At 41.4% G+C, this 25,012-nt stretch overlaps 1 protein-coding gene across 1 annotated transcript in view; it reads left to right on the top strand.

Moving 5' to 3' along the window:
* Window positions 1-24,502, top strand: part of ARL3 (ADP ribosylation factor like GTPase 3) — a 28,241-nt gene extending 3,739 nt beyond the window's left edge. Inside the window, exons 2-6 of the mRNA XM_031461664.2 lie at window positions 2,176-2,319; window positions 6,148-6,264; window positions 13,885-13,935; window positions 15,549-15,734; window positions 24,224-24,502. Coding sequence (XP_031317524.1) covers window positions 2,176-2,319; window positions 6,148-6,264; window positions 13,885-13,935; window positions 15,549-15,734; window positions 24,224-24,271 — 546 coding nt within the window. The 3' untranslated portion in view covers window positions 24,272-24,502. The remainder of the gene's footprint in view (window positions 1-2,175; window positions 2,320-6,147; window positions 6,265-13,884; window positions 13,936-15,548; window positions 15,735-24,223) is intronic.
* Window positions 24,503-25,012: the final 510 nt, after the last annotated feature.

The raw sequence follows: 25,012 nt of genomic DNA, 5'->3' as shown, positions 1-25,012 counted from the left end.
GCTGTATTGTATTTGCATTTGTCTTGCCTAGACCATTCTTGAGATGCCATTTGTCATTTTGCTGGAAGAAAACATTAGCTGAAATTTCCATCTCTCTATAATTTCATGTAAAGGTGAAACATGTGAAGTTATTGTTTCCTGGTGAGGAAGATTGCTCATTGAAAATGGAGAAGTATTATTTTTTATGACATTAGGTTAATAAAGCTTAGCTGTAGTTAGAATGGTTTCTTTCTCGCCTGTGCTTTGCTTCTCTCCTTTTAAGATGACTAAGATTTATGTTTTTCTTTTAATCATATAATTTCAAATATAATAAGAGTGTGAAAACTCTCAGCCTGTAGAAAGCAGTATTTGTATTTACTGATTCTTTTAAAGAGACACATGAGAAAAATCCAAAACATTTATTTTGAACCTTGACACTATTTTACAGGGAACAGACTTTCTTTCAGTTTCTACACTAATAAATGATGCATGAGAACTTTACCTGTACCATCATTTAATACACAAATGTGATAAATTCCAGTTGTTTCAGAGTTTTATTGGAAGGAGTAATGAGGACATCTAATCAGGGACTCAGGAGTAGTACAATGTGTTTTCCCTGTTCTTAGCCTTTTTATATCACCAGTCCCCTAAGGATCTTAGGATTCTAATTTTAACTGTTCTGAAAGGTGGTATTATAAATGAGTGATTGCAATGTAGCTAATAGAAGCCAGGGAAACTACTCATAAATAGAGTTTTAAAAAGGAATGGTATCGAATAATTCAAGGCCGGATAAGATAAAAACAAAGGAAAAAACATGCCATAAAAAAGACCTGCTTATCTTTGTTGGTTTGTTTGTTTCAAATCTATTCATTCTCTTCCCCAGATCTTTTGGGGTAGAATTTGTCTGTCTGTCTGAAACAAAACCTTCCGTTTTACTGCTGGCAAAAATTGAGGCACAAAGAGGTTAATGTGGTCAGTGTGAATATAGTACTGAAGTGGTAAACAAAGGGTCTCTGAAGCAAAAGGAATTCTTAATGATTATGCATATTTGCATATCATTGTCCAAAGACTCAATTGTTGGAAATTATTTCACAGAATTATCATTTGATCTTAGTGAACAGACTGGTTTAAATTATTGCCTGGTGCGATGTGGATAAAAAATATAGCCATTTTATATAATTCTAAGACTCAGTTTGAAGGAATTTCTGCTTAGGCTGGGAGATTAGATTATATGCCCTTTAAAATCTGGGATTTGATTCTTGATGTAACTATGCCTCATTGGAAAATGATTGTCAGCTGTAAGACAGAACAAATAACTATCTTGTAAGATTTTTCTTCTGTTCTTAGCTAAAAAACAACATGGCTTATTTCCATCCATTGAAAGAATAGTAATAAAAACAAAAACCAAAAACATTAGATTACTAGTCAGAAATACCCTGGTTAAATTGTGATGTTTCTTTCTTCCAGAGTGACCTTTCATTTCTGTACCTTCTCTGTTATATTAGGTTCTTCATCTGAAAAACATCGATAATCTATACCATGCAGCTATCTTGTAAGGGTCTTTTGAAAGTTAGGTGATGGTAGAGTATTTTGGATGATGAAGTCTTGAACAAGAACTGAAATAGTCTTAAACAGAGAGCCCAAATACAATTTTATGCAACCTTTTTGAATTTTTTTTTTGTATAGTACCTTAAAATCTTGCATTAACTTGGGTAGATTATTCTATTTAATTCAACAGCTGTCATCTAGTGTCTGTCTACTAAGTGATAGGCATTGTGGGAGATGGGAGCTGTAGTCCTTACCCATAAGAAACTTCACTCTAGTAGAAAGTAGAAAAATACAAAAATCAACTCCCTATAGTTTGATATGAGGAGTGCACTACTCTACGTGTATACACAGGGCGTTAGGAACATGAGTTGGTGAGTAGAACATACTCCCAGGAGATTTGGGGGGACTGCTAAGCTGGATTAATAGGAGGAGCAGGAATAAGCCAGGTTATTTATTAAGTTGCTGAATTTACTAAAGTACTTCTACCAAAACGTATAAGCAAATGGAATAAATGACATTGAAGTGGAAAATCATGCTGTAAGCTCTCCACAGCCAAGAACTTTTTTCAAGGGGAGAAGACGTTCTGATATCCAGTAATATCAAAATCAGTGCCCCCAAAGTAATCTCTCTTCTTCATGTTTGTTCAAGGGCTTACTCTCAATTTTGCGCAAATTGAAAAGTGCACCAGACCAGGAGGTGAGAATCCTTCTCCTGGGCTTGGATAATGCTGGCAAGACCACTCTTCTGAAGCAGCTTGCATCTGAAGACATCAGCCACATCACACCTACACAGGTGAGCACGGCCTTGCCCCAGATGCTTGTGTGACACACGGAAGATGATAATAACAATGTGAAAGACAAAATGGGATGTAGGGTTTTATCCATTTGTAAATTTTGTTACTGAGAAAAGTCTACATTTAAAAATTTAGAAATAATCTCAAATTTCAAAAAATACATCAAGAGATTCTATTTCTTATGGAATACTTAGAGTAGTCAAATTCCTACATACGGGAAGTAGAATAGTGGTTACTAGGGACTGGAAGAGGAAGAATGGGGAGTTACTGTTTAATGGGCCCAGAGAATCTGCATTACAAGATGAAGAAAGTTCTGTGGATGGATGGCGGTGATGGTTGCACAACAGTATGAATGTACTTAATGCCACTGAACTGCATACTTAAAAATAATTAAAATGGTAAATTCTATGTTATATATGTTTCACAATAATTTTTAAAATAAATAATTTAAATAAATGTATGTCTATACATATCAAGATACAATCAGTTCCCTCAGATCTAAGTGATTCCTTTTCATTTTTATTTTCTCCCTCTGACTCTATTCTTTATTTTATTTATTTATTTTTTAATTGCAGTATAGTCGGTTTACAATGTTGTATTAATTTCTGGTGTACAGCATAGTGATTCAGTTAAACCTCTCTCTCTCTCTTTCTATATATATATATATAAAATTTCTTTTCATTATAGTATATTACAAAGTATTGAACATAGTTTCCTGTTAAGTGATTCCTTTTTAGAAATAGCTTTATCTTCTCTGATTTTGAAATTAATACATGTAGAAAATACAGAGAAAGTATAAAAGAAAAAAACCCAGAGGACTGTGAGAAAAACACTTTTAGTGTGTATTTTTCAGACTTAATAAATACAAATATATGTCCATTTTTAAAGTAAAAAAAAAAAATACCTATATTTTTTAATCCAGCCTCATCAACCCTCCTCTTTCCTAAGGCTAAGCAAGCAAAACACAGGGATGGTTATGCTCCCAGCATGAAAGTCAGAGACAGCTGCTGGCTTGGAAGCATTCTAGGGGGCTTCTGTAGGCCTCGTTCCCTGCAGGAAATCCTGAGAAACCTTGACCCTTGGCCAGGCCTTTGGGTTTCCTAACTAGGGACAGCCGTATTGGTGTTAGTCACATTAAAGTGTTTGAGCATTAGAGGTTTTAGCAAAACCAGACTTAGTTAGCATTTTCTGTCACTGTCCTGTGATAAGAGCTTGGTGTCAGGTTTAAAGGACTGTGCTGGTGTGTGTACTTCACGGCCTGCAAGTCTTACTGATCCGCAGTTCTTTGCAGAAAAGTCATCTCAACTGCTACCAAATGAGCAATTTTACAGCTTCTGAACAAATTTAATGTATAGCCTTAGGAGGAGCAAATTACAGTAGTCTAGCCTAGAAGGGCTAAAAACACATATTAATGTGTCAGGATTTCTGCCAGAAAAAGAAGGGCGAGAGGTTTTTTCAGTATCATTGATGGGCTGTATCTCTTAAGAGCACCACTAAAATGAGGACTTTCATGCTGCGAACATGAAAAAGAAATCCAAGTTGTAGATGCAAAGTTCCAATGCTAACTCTCAGGCTTTGTTTGATGTATTATGGATGACTCTGTTACCATATTATGTCAAGGTTTCATATCTAGTCTTGAAAAACAAACTTTTATAGTGTTTTTGTTTTATATTAGAACAAGAAATAGATGCTCATTGTAGTAAATTTAGAAGTATAAATGGTAAAATTGAGAAACTAGAAATCACCTATAATGCCTGTTAGACCTAACCACTGTTAACATTTAAGAATATATCCTATCAGTTTTTTTCTTTTCACCTATATGGTGGTATATTTAAAATAAAGAATAAAAATGGCTCATGGAGAGTATACTGTTTTCTATCGTCTTTTTCATTGTTTTATATGTAAATACTTATACAATACACATCTCTAGATGTTCTTACCCATTCATTATTATTTCCTTAGAATAATTTATTGGTAGATTTTTTGGGTCTGATGCCATCCAGAATTTTAAGGCAGTTGATACATATGGTCAAACTCCAGGATTTACTCTTATTTATTCCCTGCTTCATCTCAGAAAGGATTTGTTGCTACTGGGTTTGACATTTAATATTGTAGTTAGTGTAGAATTTTTAAACACACAAAAGCGGTTTTGTCAATGAGTCAGAATGAAGCTGCCTTTTACAGTAAACTTAAGCTACTTCCCCTAAGTTTTTAAACTTTTCATTTATTCAGTCATTGTCATTTTAGAGGCGCTGTAGTCAGCATCATCGCCAGTTATTCTCTGGTGACTATCCACAGTGGAAATTGGGTGGCGGTGTTCCCGTCCAGTGGTACTGTGGGTTGTCCTTCTGTGCGAGGCAACAGCCCTGGCGAGCTGCCCAAAGAGGTGGGTGTATATGGTGGCATCCCCTGACCCACTTAACTCCACCTCTTCCGGGTGAAATGTCACTTCTGTGGGAGCAAGCTGTTGACTGGATTTTTCAAATCCTGATTTCACTCTGTTTTTCTTACAGGAGGATTTTTTTTTAACTTAATTTAATTTGTTTGGGGGGGTAGATAATTAGGTTTATTTATTTTTAGAGGAGGTACTGGGGTTTGAACCCAGGACCTGTGATGCTAAGCATGTGCTTTACCACTTGAGTTATATCCTCCCCCTCAATTTTATTTTTTACTGAATTGTAGTCAGTTCACAATGTTAGATTCAGGTGTACAGCAAAGCAATTCAGTTTTAAATATACATATGTATATTTTCTTTAAAGATTCTTTTCCATTATATGTCATTACAAGAAGTTGAATTTAGTTCCCTGTGCTATACAGGACCTTGTTGTTTATCTGTTTTATATATAGTAACGTGTAGAAGATTTTTAAACAATTCTTGTTCATGAAATGCCTTCTCTTCAAACCCAAAGGGCTTGTTAGTTTCTTTGCACACTAACTTCCAGCTCACCATTCTGCCTGCTCGATGGGCTCACCTTCCCCGAAGTTCCACTTTGAGTCACTGTCCTGAAAACAAATACTTTTTCTATTCAAGTTCATCAGAGATACTTATTAAAGAAGTTTCAAATGCCTGCATGTTTGTTTGTTCTCATCACCACCTGTAACCACTTCAGAGCTCAAACATGCTGTCCCAGCAGGACTGCCTTCCTCACAGGCTGCGACTGCAGTTACAAACCAGCCTCCCCGCTCACTTCCTGAGTTCAGCTCCTCCTTTTGCCTGATCAATCCGTTTGAGGAAATTTCTTTTAATTTCGAGTTACTCTTTAAGAATCCAGTCTTTCAGATTGTAGCTCTTGCCTCTTTTTAAACTTAACATTTTTTTTCTATTCTGCTGAGTCTGCAGATTCAGCTGTGGGTTTTTGTTAGCTGCATGTAACGTCCTGTTAAATTTTACCACCCTGAGGACTTTCAGAGTGTGTTGATTATCAGATCTCATTTTTTTTTTATGAGGGGGAGGTAATTAGGTTTATTAATTTATTTCTATTTGGAGGAGGTACTGGGGATTGAACCCAGGACCTCGTGCATGCTAAGCATGTGCTCTACCACTGGAGCTATACCCTCCCCCTCGATCAGATCTCATACCAAGTCGTCCTTAGCAGTTTCGTGTCTGTGTGTGTACTCACTGTGACGTCATCAACACTGACTCAACACTGAATGACGAAAGCACATATAGATACAGTTCTTTCTTCCTTATCAGAGCAAACTGTTTTCAGTATCATCAGTGTCACATCTGGTGGATTATCTCAGAGTTAATAAATAACATAGCTGTTAAATGTAACTTTGTCAGTTATGTTCTCAAAGCCTAATACAGCTTGGTCTTTTTGTTTCAGGGCTTTAACATCAAAAGTGTACAATCACAAGGTTTTAAACTGAATGTATGGGACATTGGTGGACAGAGAAAAATCAGACCATACTGGAGGAATTATTTTGAAAACACTGATATTCTGGTAAGTACTCCTTCTGATGCATCAGTTCATAGCCTTTTCTGTCATGAACACTGTCATGTTCTTTTCTTGTCAACAATTCCATTGCTGTAACGTTGTTCTCAGTCACTGTGAATTTAGGGCTAGCAGAAGGCTCCAGATTGTGGAGCTTTGTGTAACTTGTATAAGATGTTTTGCTGCTCAGTAACAATGTTTTGACCACACCCTTGGCAAACAAAGTATTTATTAATTACCATAGTGACTTGAACAGCAGAAGAGAAGTCAGAACATTGTACCATTGACTTCATCAGCCAAGGAAATCAGCAAACCAAGTGTATCCCAAAGAGAGCAACCAAGATAGTGAAAGCCTGGAGACAACCCATGATGTATGAGGAATGGTTGAAAGACCTGATGATATCTTTCCTGGAAAAGAGAACACTTGGAACCATCTCCAGTTGCTTCAAGAACTATCTCAAGTCAGAGAGATTAGCTTCATTGTGAATCATTCTAGAGGACTGGGCAAGGAGCAGTTTGAGGAGTATTAGGTGGTAGGGTTTAACTTAGAATAAGCAAGAAGTTTCTAGTAATCGCAAACTGTCCAGAAGTAGAAGAAGCCGCCTCACTCGCTGGGGGTTCCCCAGCTCAGGCAGCATCATCAGGCACAGGCCGAGATTTTAGCTCCCAGCTCCCCGCCCTGTTCTCTAAGACTGTGTCAGGGTTCTGGGAGATTTTGTTAATACCTCAGCTCTGCCACCTCCCCTCTAGTAATCTTGTCATCCACCCCACCTCAGCCACTCACTCTCATGATCATACCCTCAAACCAGGGCCACTCATGAACTTGCATAGGAAAAAAAAGTTGTATATAATTTTCATTAACCTCTAACTGAAAGTTTGTGTTTAATTATGGCCATGGACAATAAATTGCAAATACAGGTCAGTATCTTCCTTACCAATAGGACTCACCTGGAATCTCAAATAGTGTCACTCTCTGCTGCTGCTTCCTATGCGTCTCTTTCTACGTGACCAGCTCATTCTTGCCAGCAGGCACACATCCTGTAGTTTCTTTTGTTTAAAAACAAAAAACTCCTGTCTTGACTGTACATCCCCCTCTACATACTGTCCCATTCCTCAGCCTCTCTTTCCAACAAAACTCCTTAAAAGAGTTTTCTGTGCTGTCTGTCTTCTCTCTCCCCCCAGTCCCTCGGAACCCTCCATTCAGCCTCCCTGAAGAGCCACGTTGCCAAGTTCAGTGTTCAGTTTTCACTACTCACCTTACTTGGCCTATCAGCACATTTAACAACGCTGTAGTGCTATCCTTGAGGCGTTGTCTTTCCTTGGCTTCCAGAGTACCATTCTATCCTGGTTTTCCTCTTGTCTCACTAGCTCCTCCTCCTCCATCTCCATTGCTATTTTTTCCTTGTCTCCCAGCCTCCAGGTATGGGAGGGTCCCCTGAGTCCCGGCCTGTGCTTTTCTCTAATCACTGCTGAGGTGACCTCATCCAGTTTCAGGGCGTTAACCCCCACCTGGTGAATCCCAAACTGTTACCTCCAGCCTGGAACTCGGTTTCATATATAACCAGCTGCCTATCTGACATCTCCACACCGGTGACTTGTAAGTCCCCTCAACCTCAACGTGTCCAAAACTAAATTCCAGTCTTCATCTGCCCCTGCCCAAACCTGCTTCTCCTTCAGTTTTCTCAGTAAGTGACAGCCCCATTCACCCCAAAGCACCAGACTCAGCCTGAGCTCCTTTTCCTCTCACTCCCCGCATCAGCTCCATCAGCCAATTCAGGGTCTATCTAGAACCTCCCCACTTCTCTCCACGTCCACTGCCACCGTGCATTGATTATCGCCATCATTCTAACTGGTCTCCTCACTTCTGCCTTGCCTCCTTGAAGTCTCTTCTCAACATTATGGCTGTAGTGATCCTATTAAAACATAAGCTCCCCATCTCAGAACAAAAGCCAGGGTTCTCACAGTGGCCCACAAGGCCCCTGCCTTCTGACTCCTCTGCCCCCTGTCACCCAGGGCCAGCCACTCTGGTCCTTGCTGTTCCTGAACACTTGCGTGCTCCCACCTCGGGGCCTTTGTCATCACTGCTTCCATGCCAGAATTCTTTTTCCTTAGATATTCTCGCGTCCCTCACTTCAGACATACTTTTTTTTACTACCTTTCTCCCCCACTGGAATGGAAGCTCCAAGAAGATAGGAACTTAGCTTTTCTTTTATTTTTTTTTCAACTGTTGTATCCCCAGAGCTTAGAAAAGTACCAAATAAATACAATGGATAATTATTATAAATTGTTTCTGACATGAGGAAGAAGGAGAAGTTCTACAACTTCTAAATTCCCTTCCAACTCTGAGGTTCTATGATTCTGTACCATTGTGGTCAAGTCCAGGGGCTCATTAATTCTGTGAACTGGGTAGAGCATCTGCTTCACAGAGGGTTTATGAGAAATAGTGAGTTAATTTACATATCACGATTCTCAAATGGAGAATAATAGCAAAATATTAAATGGTGCTATCATCAAATCAATAAACAAATTTGAGGTCCTGAGATGGGTGTCATACAGGCTTATCATATTTCTGGCCTTTGGTGAAGGTCAGTTCCAGTATATTCCTGGTGCCAGTTTGAAGGTTTAAATGGATAAGAAGAAAAAAGATGAGACACATCCATCCATCCATTAATCTGTTCAACCAGTTATTCTGCCAAAATGTATTATATAGTTTCTTCTAGGGGAATAGAAGAGAAATGCTGGGGGGGGGGAGGAAAATTTCTCTTTAATATGGAAAGAAACTTCTGTAATGTCAAATAATGTGTTTGTTTTTGAAATATAATTTTTAAAATTTTCAAATTTATGCAAAGGTCAAAAAATAGTGTAATGAAACTCCAGATACCTACCCATCATCCAGCTTCCTTAATTTCAGTTTTGGCAATCTTGTTTCATCTCCCCTGCCACCAATTTTTTTTAAAGTATTTTAAAGCAAATCCAAGCCATCGTATGTATTATTTCACTCACAAATACTTGAAATGTAGACATCAGTCCCTAAATAGTAATCTGAAACTACATTTTCAAAAAACTGAACATTAAAACTCTTTCAGACCCCAAAAATCAAGAGGGAAACTCTTGGAACTAGTAAGTGATTATAGCAAGGCTTATTTGCAGGATATACGGTTAATATACAAAAGCCATGGATTCAAGTCAAATCATTATGCTGCACACCTTAAACAGGGCTCATGCCATTTATATCTCAGCAAAACTAGGGGAAGAAAAAGCTATAGGTTCTCTTTTGCTTTTTGAGTCAAGAGTTAGAAAAAGCAGGTGATGGAGAGAAATCATAGTTCTATCTGTTCATTTGCTGGATGCGGTACTTTGAAAGAAACGTCCACATAAGAGCTGTCAATAAGGACATTGATGACTGTGAGGTTCCATAAGGAGGCCTCAGAAACCTTCTGGTCTACAGGTCGGGGTAATTTTAAATCATAAGCCCTATCACCTTGAGGGTAGACTGCCAGGGAGTTGTCATCTGACCCTGCATTCCACACTTCTCATTCGCTGAGAGCGTGCAGGAATTATCATACAATCCAGCAAAAATCAGTTCAGAGTATCCCTAGAGGGGCATTCTCCAGCTATATAATGCTGCCTGTGACAGACAGTACTTTGGACTCATCCTTTTGTTATATTCCAGTGCCATTTCAGATTAAACAAGTCTTGGGGAGCAGCTGGGTCCCCAGGATTAGATTCTAAAAACCAATGACTCTTAGCCCTCTCTGCCCATTTTGTAGCAGCTTGGAGTGGCAGTGGTGGATGGGTTCTATTTGTTTGTTTGTCTGTATTTAATAGTCTTCCATTTTTGGTGGAAAAGACCTATTATCCTAGACTCCACGCTGCCTAGAAGAGCAGGGTTGAGGCTTGACACATTTCATTGCCTGGTTAACTCTTCTTCAGTTACCCCTAGAGTGCCTAATAGATTCCTGCTTTAGAGCAGGTGTCGACAAACTGATCCAGCCTGCCTCCTGTTACTGTATAGCCCATGAGCTAAGAATGGTTTCACATTTTTAAATGGTTGAAAAAAATCAAAGAAGAGTAAGATTTCATGACACGTGGAAATGATATGAAATTCAAATTTTAGAGTCCATAAATAAAGTTCTCTTGGAACACAGCCACGTCCATTTGTTTACATGTTTTTTACAGTTGCTTTTGCACTATGGCAGCAAAGTTCAGTAGTTGTGAAAGCAATCAATGGTGTGGGCCAAAAAGCCTAAAATATTTACTACCTGACCCCTTATAGAAAAAGAGTGCCAATCCCACTTTAGAATATTATGTTTCTCTAGAGTTTTGAAAGAGGCAGAGCAACTCCTAAAAGTGCCAGAGTTATTCTCAGGGATGATGACATTGAGAACATCTGACTTCAGCTTTATTAATTTGAGGGAAGTGACTAAGAAATTAACCCTGAGGTATGGCAGAAGGGAGGAGACAGGATGTCTTCCATTTCTCTTATGCCAGGAAATAACAGCCTTTTGATAGATAAAAAAACATCATTTTTTGGAAGTTATATATTCATCTTACTATCAAACTCCATTTACTTTATCATTACTAGTTTTGTGTTTAAACACAACATAATGTAAACAAAGTAGGTTGTCATCATTTCCATATCCAAAGGATATTAAGTGCGACAGAACTCGAACAACCATGTCTTGTATTTTTTCCATAACATCACTCACGCTTGATCATCAGTACTACTAGAGCACAAATAATTGAAAACTGCAAGTTATCCAGAAAACTCATTTGTCAGTTTCAACCTCCTCTTAGACTTCTGCTCAAGCAGTCAATAAAAAGTCACACTTTTTCGTGTCATTTCTTCTCATCTCCACCTACCCCTCAAGCGGAGAAATACTTAGGAGCAATAAAATGGCCAAAAGGTGGCGGTAGGAGGGAGGAGTACCAGAAGCAAGAGGAGAATCAAAGAGTCCTCCATTCACAGGCTGGACGATCAGTCTCCGGATAATCCAAAGTTGGCTGAACTTCCATCCAGAAAAAATCTTTTTCTCTAGGTCTTCCTCCTGCAACCAAGTAAAAATTTCAAAGCAGTTGCCAAGGAAGATATGAATTGGCTTTGCTTAAAGCCTCATTCTCATTCTGAGTGCCATGGATGATAAGTTCATTTTAGAATAGGTTCATGAAAGTTAAGTTTTGAAGGTCCATAATGTTTTAAGATCAGTCAGAAGCACCATATCTAACTTTCTCTGATACTTTCTGAGTATTTTTAATCGGTTATTTGTATTTGGATTAAATTTTTTAAAAAAAATTTTACACTGCTAGATTAATACCTATATTATTAACCAAAAAAAGAAAGAAAGAAAAAGACACTCTCCTTATGCTTAGCTCTTGACCGGAAGAAAACAGACACTTGCATGAAGAAACTGGGCAGCACCTTGAGGGGCTAACCAGAAGCGAATGCCACCGCATAAAAACAAGTTTGTGAGATCACCAGACTAGCTTGTGCTTACGACTTTTTCACTTGGCCCCTGTAATAAATGGGGCAGTTGTTTTATAGCCTTCCTCCTGGAATTACTGTGCAGTAATTTTCAAATTCTATAAAAGTTATGTGAGAAAAACGCTAAAGGATAGGAAGAATTTATGTATAATTGAGGAAAATCCTCCTTTTGAATCTTTCAATGAAAATGTTTCTAGTGAAATTTTATGTCAAAGCAATAAATAGCAAGTAATTAAAGAAAAAGTTAAAACTTTCTTCTCATTGGCCTTCAGCCTCTGGTATTTGACTGATCATCTTTCTTGCCTCCTATTAAAACCGTCTTTCCATTCCTCATTATTCTCTCTCAACTGTCTGTTTTTCATCATATCAAACATCGATTTCTTAATTGTATCTTTAATTGCATTCTCAGCCTCTTCTTCCTTTATCTTCTTATTCACGCCCTTCACTCCCAAGCACATTTTTTCCTGCTTTGAAATTCCTTTCTTGCCCAGTGATCTGCACGCAGCCTTTCGGGAGCCCTCTGAGCCCTGAACACCCTCCCAGTGATCACCTGACCCTTCCTCCCTCCGTCACATTGTCTCGCACTCTTGCCTGAGTGAAGCTCATCCTAATACACTGTGGACTCCCAAGTAGTTCTAATCAGGCCTTTTGGATTGGGCTCACTCTCCTATTGCATCCCTTCTTTCTGCATCTATGTTTATGGAATGCCTGCTCCTTTACAAATGTGAGCCCCACCAGTGGAAACTAAGGTACCACCATGTTCTCCAAGGTGACTCCCCAGCCAGTATCAGATTTTGTGTCTCTGTGATGTGCACTGACATTGAGTCAGAGCAATATTAACAACAACAGCAATAATAAGGCTGCAAAAAAAAAAAAAATACTGAGACCAAAACAGTATAATATTTTGCACTAGTGACTCTATGTGATAGTGCATTAAGCAAAGGAATTTTAATTTTTTTTTCTTTCAAAAGAGAGCAAGTTTTCAGAGTAGCACAGGACTTTAAGACACATAAAAGTGGTAGTTGAAGATTGTTTTTCATGTGGTTTTTAAATGAACATATTTTTCAAAAGAGCGTTTCCATTACACCGTTAGTTTAATAACAATTCTAACTTCTTCAAAGAAAGTTTGAAATTTTGATAATTTTTAAGATTAGCAACTGGGAAAACATTTAATATACTGATTTTAAAAAGGACCACAAAATTATATCTCTAATTTTCTTTTTTAATTTTCATGTGAAGAAGAATTAGAAGGAAACTTTCATAGGAAATTAAAATAATGTGCTTGGGTTCTGTAACTATTGGTGGTTTTTCTTTCTTTTTGGTCTTACCATATTTCCCTTATTGTTTTTATAATGTTATTTATCCAATAAATAAAATTCAGTCATGGGAGGGAGAGAAAGCTTGGGATTTGTAATTTACAGTAAATCTCAAAACCTTTCTTACTCTAGCAAAGCCTATGCCCTTGCTGTTTCAAGGATTTGATCTTAACCTCCCAGCCTGAGCAGGTAGGAATGGGATGGAGATCACTGGGTCTCCTCTCCCAGTACCTGAAGACAGCGTGCAGTTAATACTGAAAAATACTACTTACAGAGTGATGCTGTTTGAGGACTATAGGATTTGTAAATGCCTCAAAACACCATCCCTCCCTGACAATTTGGGACACAGTACAGCACAGTGTTAAAGAGTAACTATGGACTTTACTGTTATGCCTGAGTTTGAACCCCCATTTTGTCATGTACCAGCTGTAACTTCAGCAAGTTACTTAGTGCCTTTGGGCTTATGTTTATTTATGTCTAAAATGGGATAACAATGAAATCTATCTCATAGAGTGATAATGAGGATTCATAGGGTAAACCCAGTAAGAATGTTGAGTGAGAGCCCATTAAATGTAGCTATTTTTATCCTGCTTGGCTCTCCTGACTTCCTACTTTGGAGCTTTGCTGAAGGTATCTTCTGGGCATCCCCATCTAATTAATTAATTAATTGGTTTATTTTGCATCCATAGATGAGCTAAGAATTACCATCTCAGTTTCTATATGCTGTGCCAGTGTGAAATCTGATTGGGGATCATCTGCTCCTTCTGTAGAAGTTGCCCTGTCTTTTTCCATGTCTGCCTATTGAAGTAACTTTCTTCATTTATTTTACAGATATATGTAATTGACAGTGCAGACAGAAAAAGATTTGAAGAGACGGGTCAGGTAAATAATTGTTCTGTTGACATATTCCCCAAATAATTGGGTGTTCATTAATCTACTCTGTAAATGTATAAGAGTGAGGGAAGTATTTTTTGTTTCAGTTTAAACAAGACAGTCATTCTGCCAAGCAGGCAAAATACCAGTTGCCTAAAAAGAAATTAGTTGAGAATTCTTTAAACAGTTTTTTGTTTAAAGCCTTTTAGTTTTAATCAAGTCAAATAAACAAGACATAAGCAAATGGAACTTACCCCATGCCCAAAAGCTTTTCAGGTTTCTTCCCAGGCCACATAGAAATGCACCTGAGGAACATTTCACTTAGCATTTCTATGTGTGTTTTTCAATACCAGCCTAATTGATCCAGGGGTAACTTGGACAAACTAGAAGGGGTAGGAAGAAACGCGCAAGCCAAGGCTAAGCTGCTCTTCTTTCCAAGTCAACAGATAGGTATATTTTGAACCCAAATATGGCTTTAAATGCAGAGTGCATGTCAACATGATGACACAATGCGATTTGTGTACACAATTTTAAATAGAGAAGCAATGGGTATAGACCACGGTAGCCAGACTGAGTGCACTGACAAGAAGCAGATAGTACAGTGGACGTTTTTGGAGAAGCGTGCTCACATTTCATTGTGAAGTCCTTGGCCTGTGTCCTAAACTACCACAGGTGGCCTTCCAAAGGTAGCAGTCCCCATGTTTATGTTCCTTTTCCCTGGAAATTAGTTTGAGAACTCTCCAGACTCCTAGAGACAGTCCTTCTCCCTTCCATACCTTGATGACTTCTGGATCATCACTCATGTGAACCAATGCTGATCATGAGCTTGGATATGAAGGGGGTCAGATGGGGATCTGCCCCTTCAATGATCCAGTTCTCTTTGACAGCCCCAGTGTCTTAAGCAGCTAAAATGTGGGTTTAGTGGAAAAGAGGTGGGTCCTAGCAATTAGGTGAGTATATATCCTCTCCTGTACTTAGTGCAGACAGAATCAACATACAGTTTAGACCTCAACCAATAACCTAAAAATCAGAGACCTTGCCACATGGACTAATGCAGTTACTTTAGGATGTGAGTTTGATGAAGTGTGATGTACATGCATGCATATTTTGGAGACAGGGATTCATGAAACAAAATTATAATCTCTTAAGCAATTGTTATTTTCAATTCAAATTTTAAAATATATATGTATATATACATACGTATATGTGTAGGTATAAGTGTATATGTGTGTGTTATATGTGCACTGAAAGTTATTTGCAGATAATAACCTTGGGTAAGTTTTAAGTCTCTAACCACAACTGGTGTGCTCCCTTGAACAGTGTTTCTCAGAATATGATCTGTGAATCCCCTATAACAGAAATACTGTGAAGGTTAAAAATTAAATCCCTGGCTAAAAATGCAAATTCTTGGGCCCTGACTCAGGCTTTTCAAAGTCAGCATCTCTGGGGTGGGCCCAGGAATCTGCCTGGGGGTTATTCCCCAGATTTGAGGTGGAGAACCACTGCCTTTAAAAGTTGCTAGTTGATCAGATTAACTCTTCTGATTTTTTTCTAACTAGAAATGCATGGTTAAATATCATAGATTTCATTCTTCCCTCCCCATCTATTCTCCAATAATCCAGGAACTAGCTGAATTACTGGAGGAAGAAAAGCTAAGTTGTGTGCCAGTGCTCATCTTTGCTAACAAGCAGGATCTGCTCACGGCGGCCCCTGCCTCTGAAATTGCAGAAGGACTGAATCTGCACACCATCCGCGACCGAGTCTGGCAGATCCAGTCTTGCTCAGCTCTCACAGGAGAGGGCGTTCAGGTGAGGTTACCGGAGCGCTTGGTCACCTGGCAACACAGCAACCAAGGTAGTCTGTCTCATTGGTTGGGCGGATCTAGATAGAAAAAGGTATGAAACAAATAGCCTTTGATGGGCAGATGAGCCATTCCCGGATGTGAAGGGCCTGGAGGAATTGGGTTCTTTTCTACTTAGCAACAAATCTGATCTCATTAACTGTTCCAGAAAAGCCACAGATAAACCAGCCCACACAAGCAACAAGCTTTACCCCATTGGGGAGGAGGTCAGAACAGAAGACTTCAAAAGTGCTTTTTAATGCTAGCATTCTCTGATGATTGAGTTGGGGGCTTGGTGTTGTGTCTGGTATTATGGGTGCTAAATACTGGTACTTCCAAGGTAACAGAGCCACCAATTATGCACACTGGTTATCCTAGAAGTGTCCTGTTTTTCCTATTGGCTGTCTCCACTGACCTCAGGGTTGCTGTCTATTTCCCGCTACTTCAGGCTGGTCTCCCATGGAAAGGCTTCTGCCAACAGAAAGCCTTGTGCTTTATACTGAGGAACTGGGTAGTGAAAGAGCATGCTCCCCCCCATTGATACTAATTTAGGGCAGAAAATGATTGTAACCCAGACAGCTTGAGAGGCTGTATCCTCAAAGAATGGTAAACACTCTCAGCTCTGATGCTTCCTCTCAAGCAGCCTCCAACCAGCTGACACTTGGAGTCAACCCTCCAGGACTACATCTTGATTCTGAAGCACCCATCCATGTTCCACATGCCTCGTTTTTAAAAATCTTTCCATTTCCTTTCTGATATTCTCCCTCCCTCTGCCCTCAGTCATTTGACACTGATTTGTCTTAAAGCTGCCTAACGGCTTTTACTTCAAGCAAATAATCACTTCCTAGAATTATCTCAGTTGTTCCATCTGTTTTTGTTGTTGTTACACTAACAACCACAGCCCATTTCTTTGCGTGGCCTCTAGATCTGAGGGCAGACCAGTCAGCACAAAACAAGCACCCCCTGCTTCAGACTCTCCCGATAGCTGCCCCTCAGAAGCTCTTGGTTCACGTGTGTGTGTGTGGGTGCGGGTGTATGTTGTGGAAGGTCTGGCAAGTAGCCAGAGATCACCTCGGCTGCATCCCCACAATGGAAGCCAGAGCTCTGTAAGTCTCTGAGATTTAGGCAGATGTTAAGTCTTATTTACTTACTTTTTTCTTTCTTAGATTGTGGTTATAAAAGCAATATGTTCTCATTGTTAATCATATCAAGGTACTATATAAAATTAAAAACTGAAAAGTTCTTTTCTTTCCCCTAATCCCACTGCACAAAGAAAGTGATGACCTGCTAGTTTCATTCTTCTCAAGTCTCCTCTGTAATATTGGAATCACAGATGCGTATGTATATCAGGTTTTGAGTTGTTAAGTGGGCATTTTTCAGCTTAATTTACAAGCTGGTCCAACCAGTATACCACAACCCAGGATGTTTTGAACAGGTAAACTCTGATCATTTTATTTAGCTTCTCACTTCTAAACAAAAATCAAACTCTGCCTAAAGTATTTCCCTCAGTTATGCATAAGATGGTCCTCATGAGGCCTAAGGTAATTTTGGTGAAGATGAGGCCCAGGAAAAGAGAGTAGCTTTCCTGGGTTTGTACAAACCACTTCAGCAAGAGGACTCTGCCTCTCTAAATGGTTTAGAACCCAAATATGGAAAGTAGAGAGCATCTTGAGGTTGGGGACTCTAAAGGTGGGGCTTAAGCAGATAAACGCACTTTGTGTGCACATTCCTGAGAAAGTGGTGGTTGACAGCTCTGTAACCTTTTCACTTGGCCCGAGTGTCGAAAGGAAAAGAAAGCAAAGCCGGAATTAACCGTGAGGCTCTTGTTTCTTCAGCCAGCCCTAGGGATATAAAAAGGAGTGGCTAGAGTTATCCAGAATCAGTATTTAGAGGAGAGGCATTCAAGTCAAGGGTGCTTCCTCAGAGGAGCTTGGAGATGGGAGGGAGCTCTGGTCATTTTCATCCTGGCCCCTACCCTTCCCCAGCCAGCCAGGCAGAGGCGACAGGATAGAGCTATGTGTTCCAGCTGTTTAACTACCACAGAAATGGAGTTCCCTTGAAGTCACAGGATCTTTAGGCTGAACAACAGGCTGTGAGCTATCAGACAGTTGGAGGATGCGGGGAGGCAGGAATCAAATGAGACCATCATGTATGGTTTGATTTTGTTAGAAAGTTCTTCCCTGATCAGGGACCTTCAGCAACCAGGTTCACAGGAAATGATATCAAGAGAGATCCAACAAAGAACCGTGAGCAAGAAAAATAATGATTTTATACGGAGGAGAAATAGTTTGAAGGTCACTTAATTAGTTGAGTAGATAGTACCATGGTGTATAGAATTGGGTAGTTAAGACTGGGATTTCAAGGTTAATGAGATTAGATTATGGTTAATAGAATGATATAAATTTAGAGAATTTAACCATTATTTGAAATGAGTTATTTAATAAAAATGTTAATTAAGAAGGGAATCTGCTGTCTATTGTCCTTTAATGGTAACCTTTGGGGACTGGAGAAAGGTCGTGGAGTTTTCTGTGGAAATGCTTTACATTGTGAGGCACTGATTGACCATGTCCCTCTCAGGTACTGCCTTTGACCTGAGCTCTTGCCCACTCAGCCAGTTTCTTGGTTTTCACTGTAAAGAGTCACTTAGGTAGAATTTTTTTACTGCATTGCTTATTTCAAGAGCAGGCATTTTAATGATTCATATTAATTAACAGTTGAAGTATTCCTAAAAGTGAACGACTTCACTAGAAGAATGTCCATAAGCAGGGGAGGGTGTAGCTCAGTGGTAGAGTGTGTGCCTAGCATGCACGAGGTCCTGGGTTCAATCCCTAGTACCTCCATTAAATAAATAAATAAATAAACCTAATCACCTCCCCCCACAACAATGTTTTAAATAAATTAATTAAAATTTTTAAAAAAGAAAAATGTCCACAAGATCACTTTCAGACAGAGATTCTGGGTAAAGATGACTAAAATTCCCTAAATTCCTATTCCATTCTCCCATTCTGCCCTCCCCACCCATTACCCTCTGAAAGCTGATCAGTGACGGGCAGAGCTACCAAAATGATCAGAGGTTAAGTGGGTCAAGTATGTCACCACAGCTCTAATGACCCTGAAAGCAGATGTACAAAAGTTAAAAAAAAAAGACCTGGAATTTCTGTTACTGTTTCAGATGTTTAAAAACAGAGCTTCTATTTGCATTGTGTTTTTGTGTGTGTTTAATCAAAATGCATTTGAGAGACCTGTCCTCTGCTGATAAATAACCCTTGAGTGGGGAGCCGAGGGAACAGAGCTGCTAGGTGGTGAGCTACGCCCCCTGGACCAGTCAGGCAGGTGTACCACTTCGCCTCAGCTGAGTAGCTTAAACACAGGCTTTGAGAAGATGGAAGTTAGTGATTCCTGGGATGGATTTCAGGCTCTCATTCTGCTGGATATTCTGAAGGCAAATACGTGCAGTCTTTACAAGGACGGGCAGTCCCCTGCTGTGGGTGTGGAAGTTGGCTTTTGAGGCCTTCAGGAGAGTTCAGAACAGGTCTTTCTTTGCCTGGCTGACAAGGAGGCAGCCCATCGTGTAATTAAAACAGGTTCTCATAGTAAACTGTCAAGAGCAGAGCGGAGGTAAAGGGCACTAGAAGTGGAAGGAGAACATCAATCTTGGAAGCTCTGCCTGCAGAGAGCCCCACAGTCCAGAGGAGTGATGAGAAGAGACCCGGTTATGTCAAGTAGATGAAAGTGGAAAGAGGAGAAACTGAACAATGTCAGGGAGGGAAAACCTGCAGCCCCCTCAGGCAGCCCCCCTCTGCACCCTGGGGCTAGGCCAGGGTTGCCGGGGCCTCTGCTCGTACATAAGATCCAGCCCTGGGACTCTTCCTTTCCCTGGGTGTCTAGAAAATAGTGAACAAAGGACCTGGCTTACAGCCAGAAAAAGGTGTAGAGAAATCAATCCATCCTCCACCTGCAGACCTGAATGCAAACCCCAAACCACAGCTCTCCTCGGCTGTTGTAGTTTCAGGTGTTTGAAGACATCGCCTCTGTAAAACATGGCATGTGTGTGTTTAATTAAAGTTACACTGCATTAGAATTTCCTTTCAAAGCAGAGATCAGCAGTTTCAACCCCATCTCTAGCCTTAGTCATAACAGAGACCTGCCTACCCGGAGAGCTTTGAGCTAGTGGAAGGTTCTCCTGGGTATCACTCTCCATGCCCCCAACCTCGTGCCCGTCCTCTTTTCACATCCCTCCCACATCCCCTTTCTTCCTTCTCCAAGCAGGAGCGAGGATCCGGCTCACAGAGGTTTCACCTGCATGCAGAGCACCTCCAGCAGGCTGAGCCCGTAGGTGTGAGCTGTACTTCAGAGTGCCCTGCAGATGAACCCAAAACATGCACTAGCCCAGGTCTTGTTTTGTTTCTTCCTCCTCGATCCAGGGGACTTTTCCCTTAATATGTCAACAGAATTTCGGTATTTTTTTTAAATGACATTTACAACTTCTTTCTAGGCCTGGCATCAGTTACTTTTGACTCCAAGTGTGCATGGAACTGCTTATCTTCAAGTCAGACCTCGGGTTTATTTTTAAATTTTCAAACCTCTCTGTAGACTAAGAAAGGAAGCTTGGGACATGCGATTTTGCTACCTCTCTGGTGTAGCGCCCTTTGTCACCAGAAAAAGTATTCATAGCAAGCAGTATTTTATGTATGCTGCCTCCAAGCTGCTCCTTGACCCAGAGGCCCAGTGGCACAATGGGATAGGCTGCATTGCTCAGCAAGGGCCTGAGCTCCTTCGTCTTAAAGCAATTACTAGTGTGACGGTGTAGTCCTCCTGGCACTAAAAACCAGGCCCACCCAACCATGGCTGCCACTGCTTCCTTCCAGCCATCGAGTAGTGATGGATACTTTGCAGAGAGATCAGATTAAAAGAAGTGCAATCAGAGACCACTCTTCCCATAGAAAGGGCATCGTGCCTTTAATCCTGGAGCATAGAGACCTGTGATTAGTAGGTTTCCACCCATATGGTTAGGGGCTGCCTTATATTTTTCCCAGTGGTTGGTAAGGAATGATATCATGACATGGTAAAATGTATTGCCTCTCCAAGAGGCCAAACAGAGCTCAGTATTTGAGGTTCAGTGTCTCTCCTTAGTTGCTGTTATTGAATTGAAGCTAATCAATTCAAATTAAGTTTCAGCAAGCGTGGTCAGGGGGAAGTGTGGTGGAGGAAGAAAGGGAGGACTGCTCATGCCATATGGCATAAGATTGTCACCCCCATGATGAACAAATGTGCAGAAATTTGGTCAAACCAGTTTTTGACAGTAAAAGTTCAACCATTAAACAAACCTATGAGTTCATTTCCTTCTTTGGAGAAAGAGCAGTAACCTACTTCAAGTAAACAATTACCTTTTCTCAGTCATCTGTTTTAAAAAATCAAAGCCTTACCAATTAAGGTCAGAGTGATGTGGCTGCTGATTTAAACTTGAGAAGCAGAGGGTTCTTCCTCTTGCGGTGTTGTCTCTAAATGTAGAGCTTCCATGTACAGCTGGAGGTGGTGGGCTTGCAGAGTGTTAATATGCTGGGATCACGCAGCGAGGGAAATCTGCAGGTTCCCACGTGCACAGATACCTTGCAGCCCCCAGAATCTTGAGGGTTGAGTGGCCAGAAACAGCCTCTGCCACCTTCAGAGCTGTGGCAAAGCCACACGGGGTGCTTGGCTGGGGCTGCTCCATCTCATGCCCCTATATTCAGCTGGAAGTCATGAGGCAGAAAAAGCTAGAATTGCTCCCTTGGCTAGCTCAAGGGCCATCCCCAGCTCCTGTTTAAGCTTGAGACAGAGCGCCTCCCTCTGGCACTTGCCCGCAGACACTGAGAAATGGTCAGTGGTTAAAGAGTGTGGATGCTGGAGCTAGGTTGCCTGGGTTCACAGCCCGCCTCTGCCACGCACTGTTCTGTGCCCCCATTTCCTCATCCCTAATGTGGAAATTTTGGTAGTACTTACTTCACTGGCTTGTTACAAGGATTAATTTAAAAGATAGAAATTAAATGTCTACTGCAGGCCAGCCACCTGGCTAAGTGCTATAAACACCTCAAGCCAGTCCGACATGCACCCTCCCCTCAGGGATCTTGGACAGCACTGTTATCTTTCCTTGACAGTGGGCACCTTGGCACGGCTTGTGCTTGATTTGATTGAAGAGGTAACAGCCTCCCCTCTCCCCGCTGAATACTGCCTCCCAGACCCCTCTCACCTCCAGCTCAGGTCCTCCTCTGGGTAGGAACAGGAAATGCACAACTCCCCAGCCTCCAAACACTTTAGATCAGGGCGAGGGCGGCCTCCCTGAGCCAGAGCAGCGTAACTCTCCCTGTGTGGAGTGCCCCAACCCCCCCCACACCCACCCACCCCACCCCACCCCACCCCACCCCACCCCCAGGTGGCAGGTGAGCTGGTGGGACCTGCCTCTGAGCGCCCTCTGCTGGCAGGACTGGCTGGAGGGCTTTGCCACCTTGGCCCACACAGACATCTGGAGGACACGGCCAGCCACTCAGCAGGGCTCCCCCATTTAAATCCCCTCTGCCTCAGTAACAGATACCCAGGAGAGAGCGGCCCCTCACCCTCCACGTTCTGCTGGGTTCCTGCAGCTGAGTAAATATTTTTCTTATCTCTTTGAATGCATTCATGTTCAGTTACATATAATAAAAGAAACCCACCCCCCTCTATAATCAGCCATAAAACAAGGGTAAAACCGGTATTCACATAGCTTGGGAACACAACTCTTGATTTCTGTGAGATGATTTGATAACATATTGCAAGTCTCTATAGAGGAGAAAATCTTGAGGTATGCACCTTTGATGGTGTTTGTGCGGGTTCCTGAAGATGGACAGTGCTACATAAGTGCTGAGCTATTCAGCTTCGAAGGCAAAGAGAAGATGGTTATCTTATTCATCCCTCCTTTATTTGTAAAATCTTTTTTACCTCCTGGCCGGTGATCATTTTTTTTTCCTAGAAACCAATTAGCTCCTAGAATTAAACATGTTTCTCTTTAAATTAATCCTTTTCATAAGATGGTTGCAAAATTGGCCTCAGCTTTTCAGAGTAAGTAGCTGACCCAGTTGTAATTGGAGATGCATTCGGAGTCCACCTTCTCCCACCACAGCCTTCCCCCACCCTCGTCCCCACTGCTGCCAGGTGCTGTCCACCTTTGTGCCTTCGGCCCTGGCCAGCCTCTTCTTGGCACATGCTCTAAGGTCTGCTCCAGGACAGCCATCAGATTATCTGGTTTTCCCGCCCAAGTGCTCTGATGGCACCTGGCGGAGTTTTAATCACTGTAAATTCAGGTTATGATCAGATTAGCCAGGAGATAGTATGCCTGCTAGATGTATTGTTTATGGGATTAATGCTCCGAATGGCCGAGGGTGTCAGCTGATATTTATTACTTTAAACTGTCTCAGCTGTTCAGGTTCAACAACCAGCTCCCTGGTCACAGGAAATGCGGGGCTCTGAATGTCATGTACGCCTTGAAATGTGCAAATGTGACAGGGACTCCAGCGAGCGTGTGTGACAGATGCAGGGGGAAAGGGGTGTGTTGCAGGAGCCTCCTTTGGTTTTGTTCTGGGCTTCTGAGAACTCCACACACCCCTGGAGGTTGGATGGACTGTGGGGAAAGGGTGAGCATTTGGGATGGCTCCAAAGGGTGTTGAAGAGGAGGTCATCTCTGGCAGGCCTGGCATCCATGAACAGTCATGCCGCCTGCCGGGTGGCTGTAGGCATTGTGTAGTTTTTACCTCTGTCCCTCTCCTCCCGCCTTCTAAGAGAGGACGCTTTCAAGGTCATTGTGCCTTTAAGGGAACCTCCCCCACAGCCCCTCTGTTTGGTAGTGCTTAAAGCTACAAGAATCAGGCCAGGCCCTTTTAAACCTTTCTGTGGGGCTGCACGAAGAGAAATAAATGTACATTGCCCCAGTGTGTGTGTAGTAACACACACTGCAGTTGGTTTGTTTTTCCAAAAAGAAATTTAATTTAGCCCAAGTGTACACTGTCACACTGTAAACACACTGGGGCACCAGAAGGGTGGCTTATTGAATTTAATGCCCTAGCAAAGGTCAGCTTTTAGAAAAAGCCAAAAATGGCTGGAATCTGTCCTGATAGCTCCTCAATCAGGCCTTGGATCCAGGCAGACGTGTTTATTTTTTCAGAGGGAGTTCCTGAGGATCCATCTCAAGTTCAGGCATTGGACACTCCCCTTCCCTTCTCTCTCCCATGCTTTCAGTGGCCTCCCTCCTCCTCCTCCTCCCCAGGATGCCACTGTCCCTGGTCACCCAGGTGGGCCCCTGGGGCAGGCAAGCCCCGCTGAGCTGGTGGCTGGGGAGGAGGACCCAGGACCCTCGCCAACTCCCCTCGCCCACTCCCCTCCAGGGCTGGAGTCTGTGGTGCCTTTCTTACAACTAACACTGCCTCTCTCTGCCCCTTTCCCTCAAAGGACGGCATGAACTGGGTCTGCAAAAATGTCAATGCAAAGAAGAAATAAAATCTAGACGAATGGAGATGCAGGAGCTGCGGGAGCTGAATTCTGTCCTGAAAAACACTAATTTGCTGCTTTCTGACCAAATGTTTTTCCATCTGTGTACAGCTACAGCTGTGTGAAGAGAGGGAACAACACAGTTTAAAAAGAATCCCCATTCCAGCAGTAGATTTAACTGATCTCTGAGGTTCAGTATCATTTTTCAAATAAAGGAATTATATTATTTCCTCTGCATAATTGAAATAGTATTAAATGTCTCAAAGCACATGATTAGAAAATGAGATCTTTTTAAATGAGCAAGAGATTGCATTGCAGTTTAGATAATTCCAGTGGGCTTTTTTTTTTCCAAGGAAAAAAAGTGGGGGAAGGGGAGGAAGAGGAAGAAGCCAAGGTCATTTATTTCCTGACCTGTCCTTACATTTCCCCTCCATGGTGTTGAAACCAAGACAGTATTTGCTGGTGCTGGTCAGTGACTTACCAGGGCTGCAGCCTGTCCGGGCGAGACGCCGCTGCGGGGAAGGAGAGGAATAGCAGATGATTAAACCATCTTGTCATGCAGGTAGGAGATGGTGTATGTAATCTCACCCTTTGGAGAGGGAAAAAAAAAGCCTTTCTTGCAAACAAGTCACCACAGAAACATACCCCATTTCCAGCCCCCTCAGTCAGCCTCACAGGGAAGCAAATTCTTAGGACTTTTGACTGTAATGACATCTGGAATGTAAGGAGAGGTGGGAGGTTTAATTCCAG

Source organism: Camelus dromedarius, chromosome 8, assembly GCF_036321535.1.
Source record: "Camelus dromedarius isolate mCamDro1 chromosome 8, mCamDro1.pat, whole genome shotgun sequence".
NCBI lineage: Eukaryota > Metazoa > Chordata > Mammalia > Artiodactyla > Camelidae > Camelus > Camelus dromedarius.
This window is presented reverse-complemented; position numbering and strand designations above follow the sequence as displayed.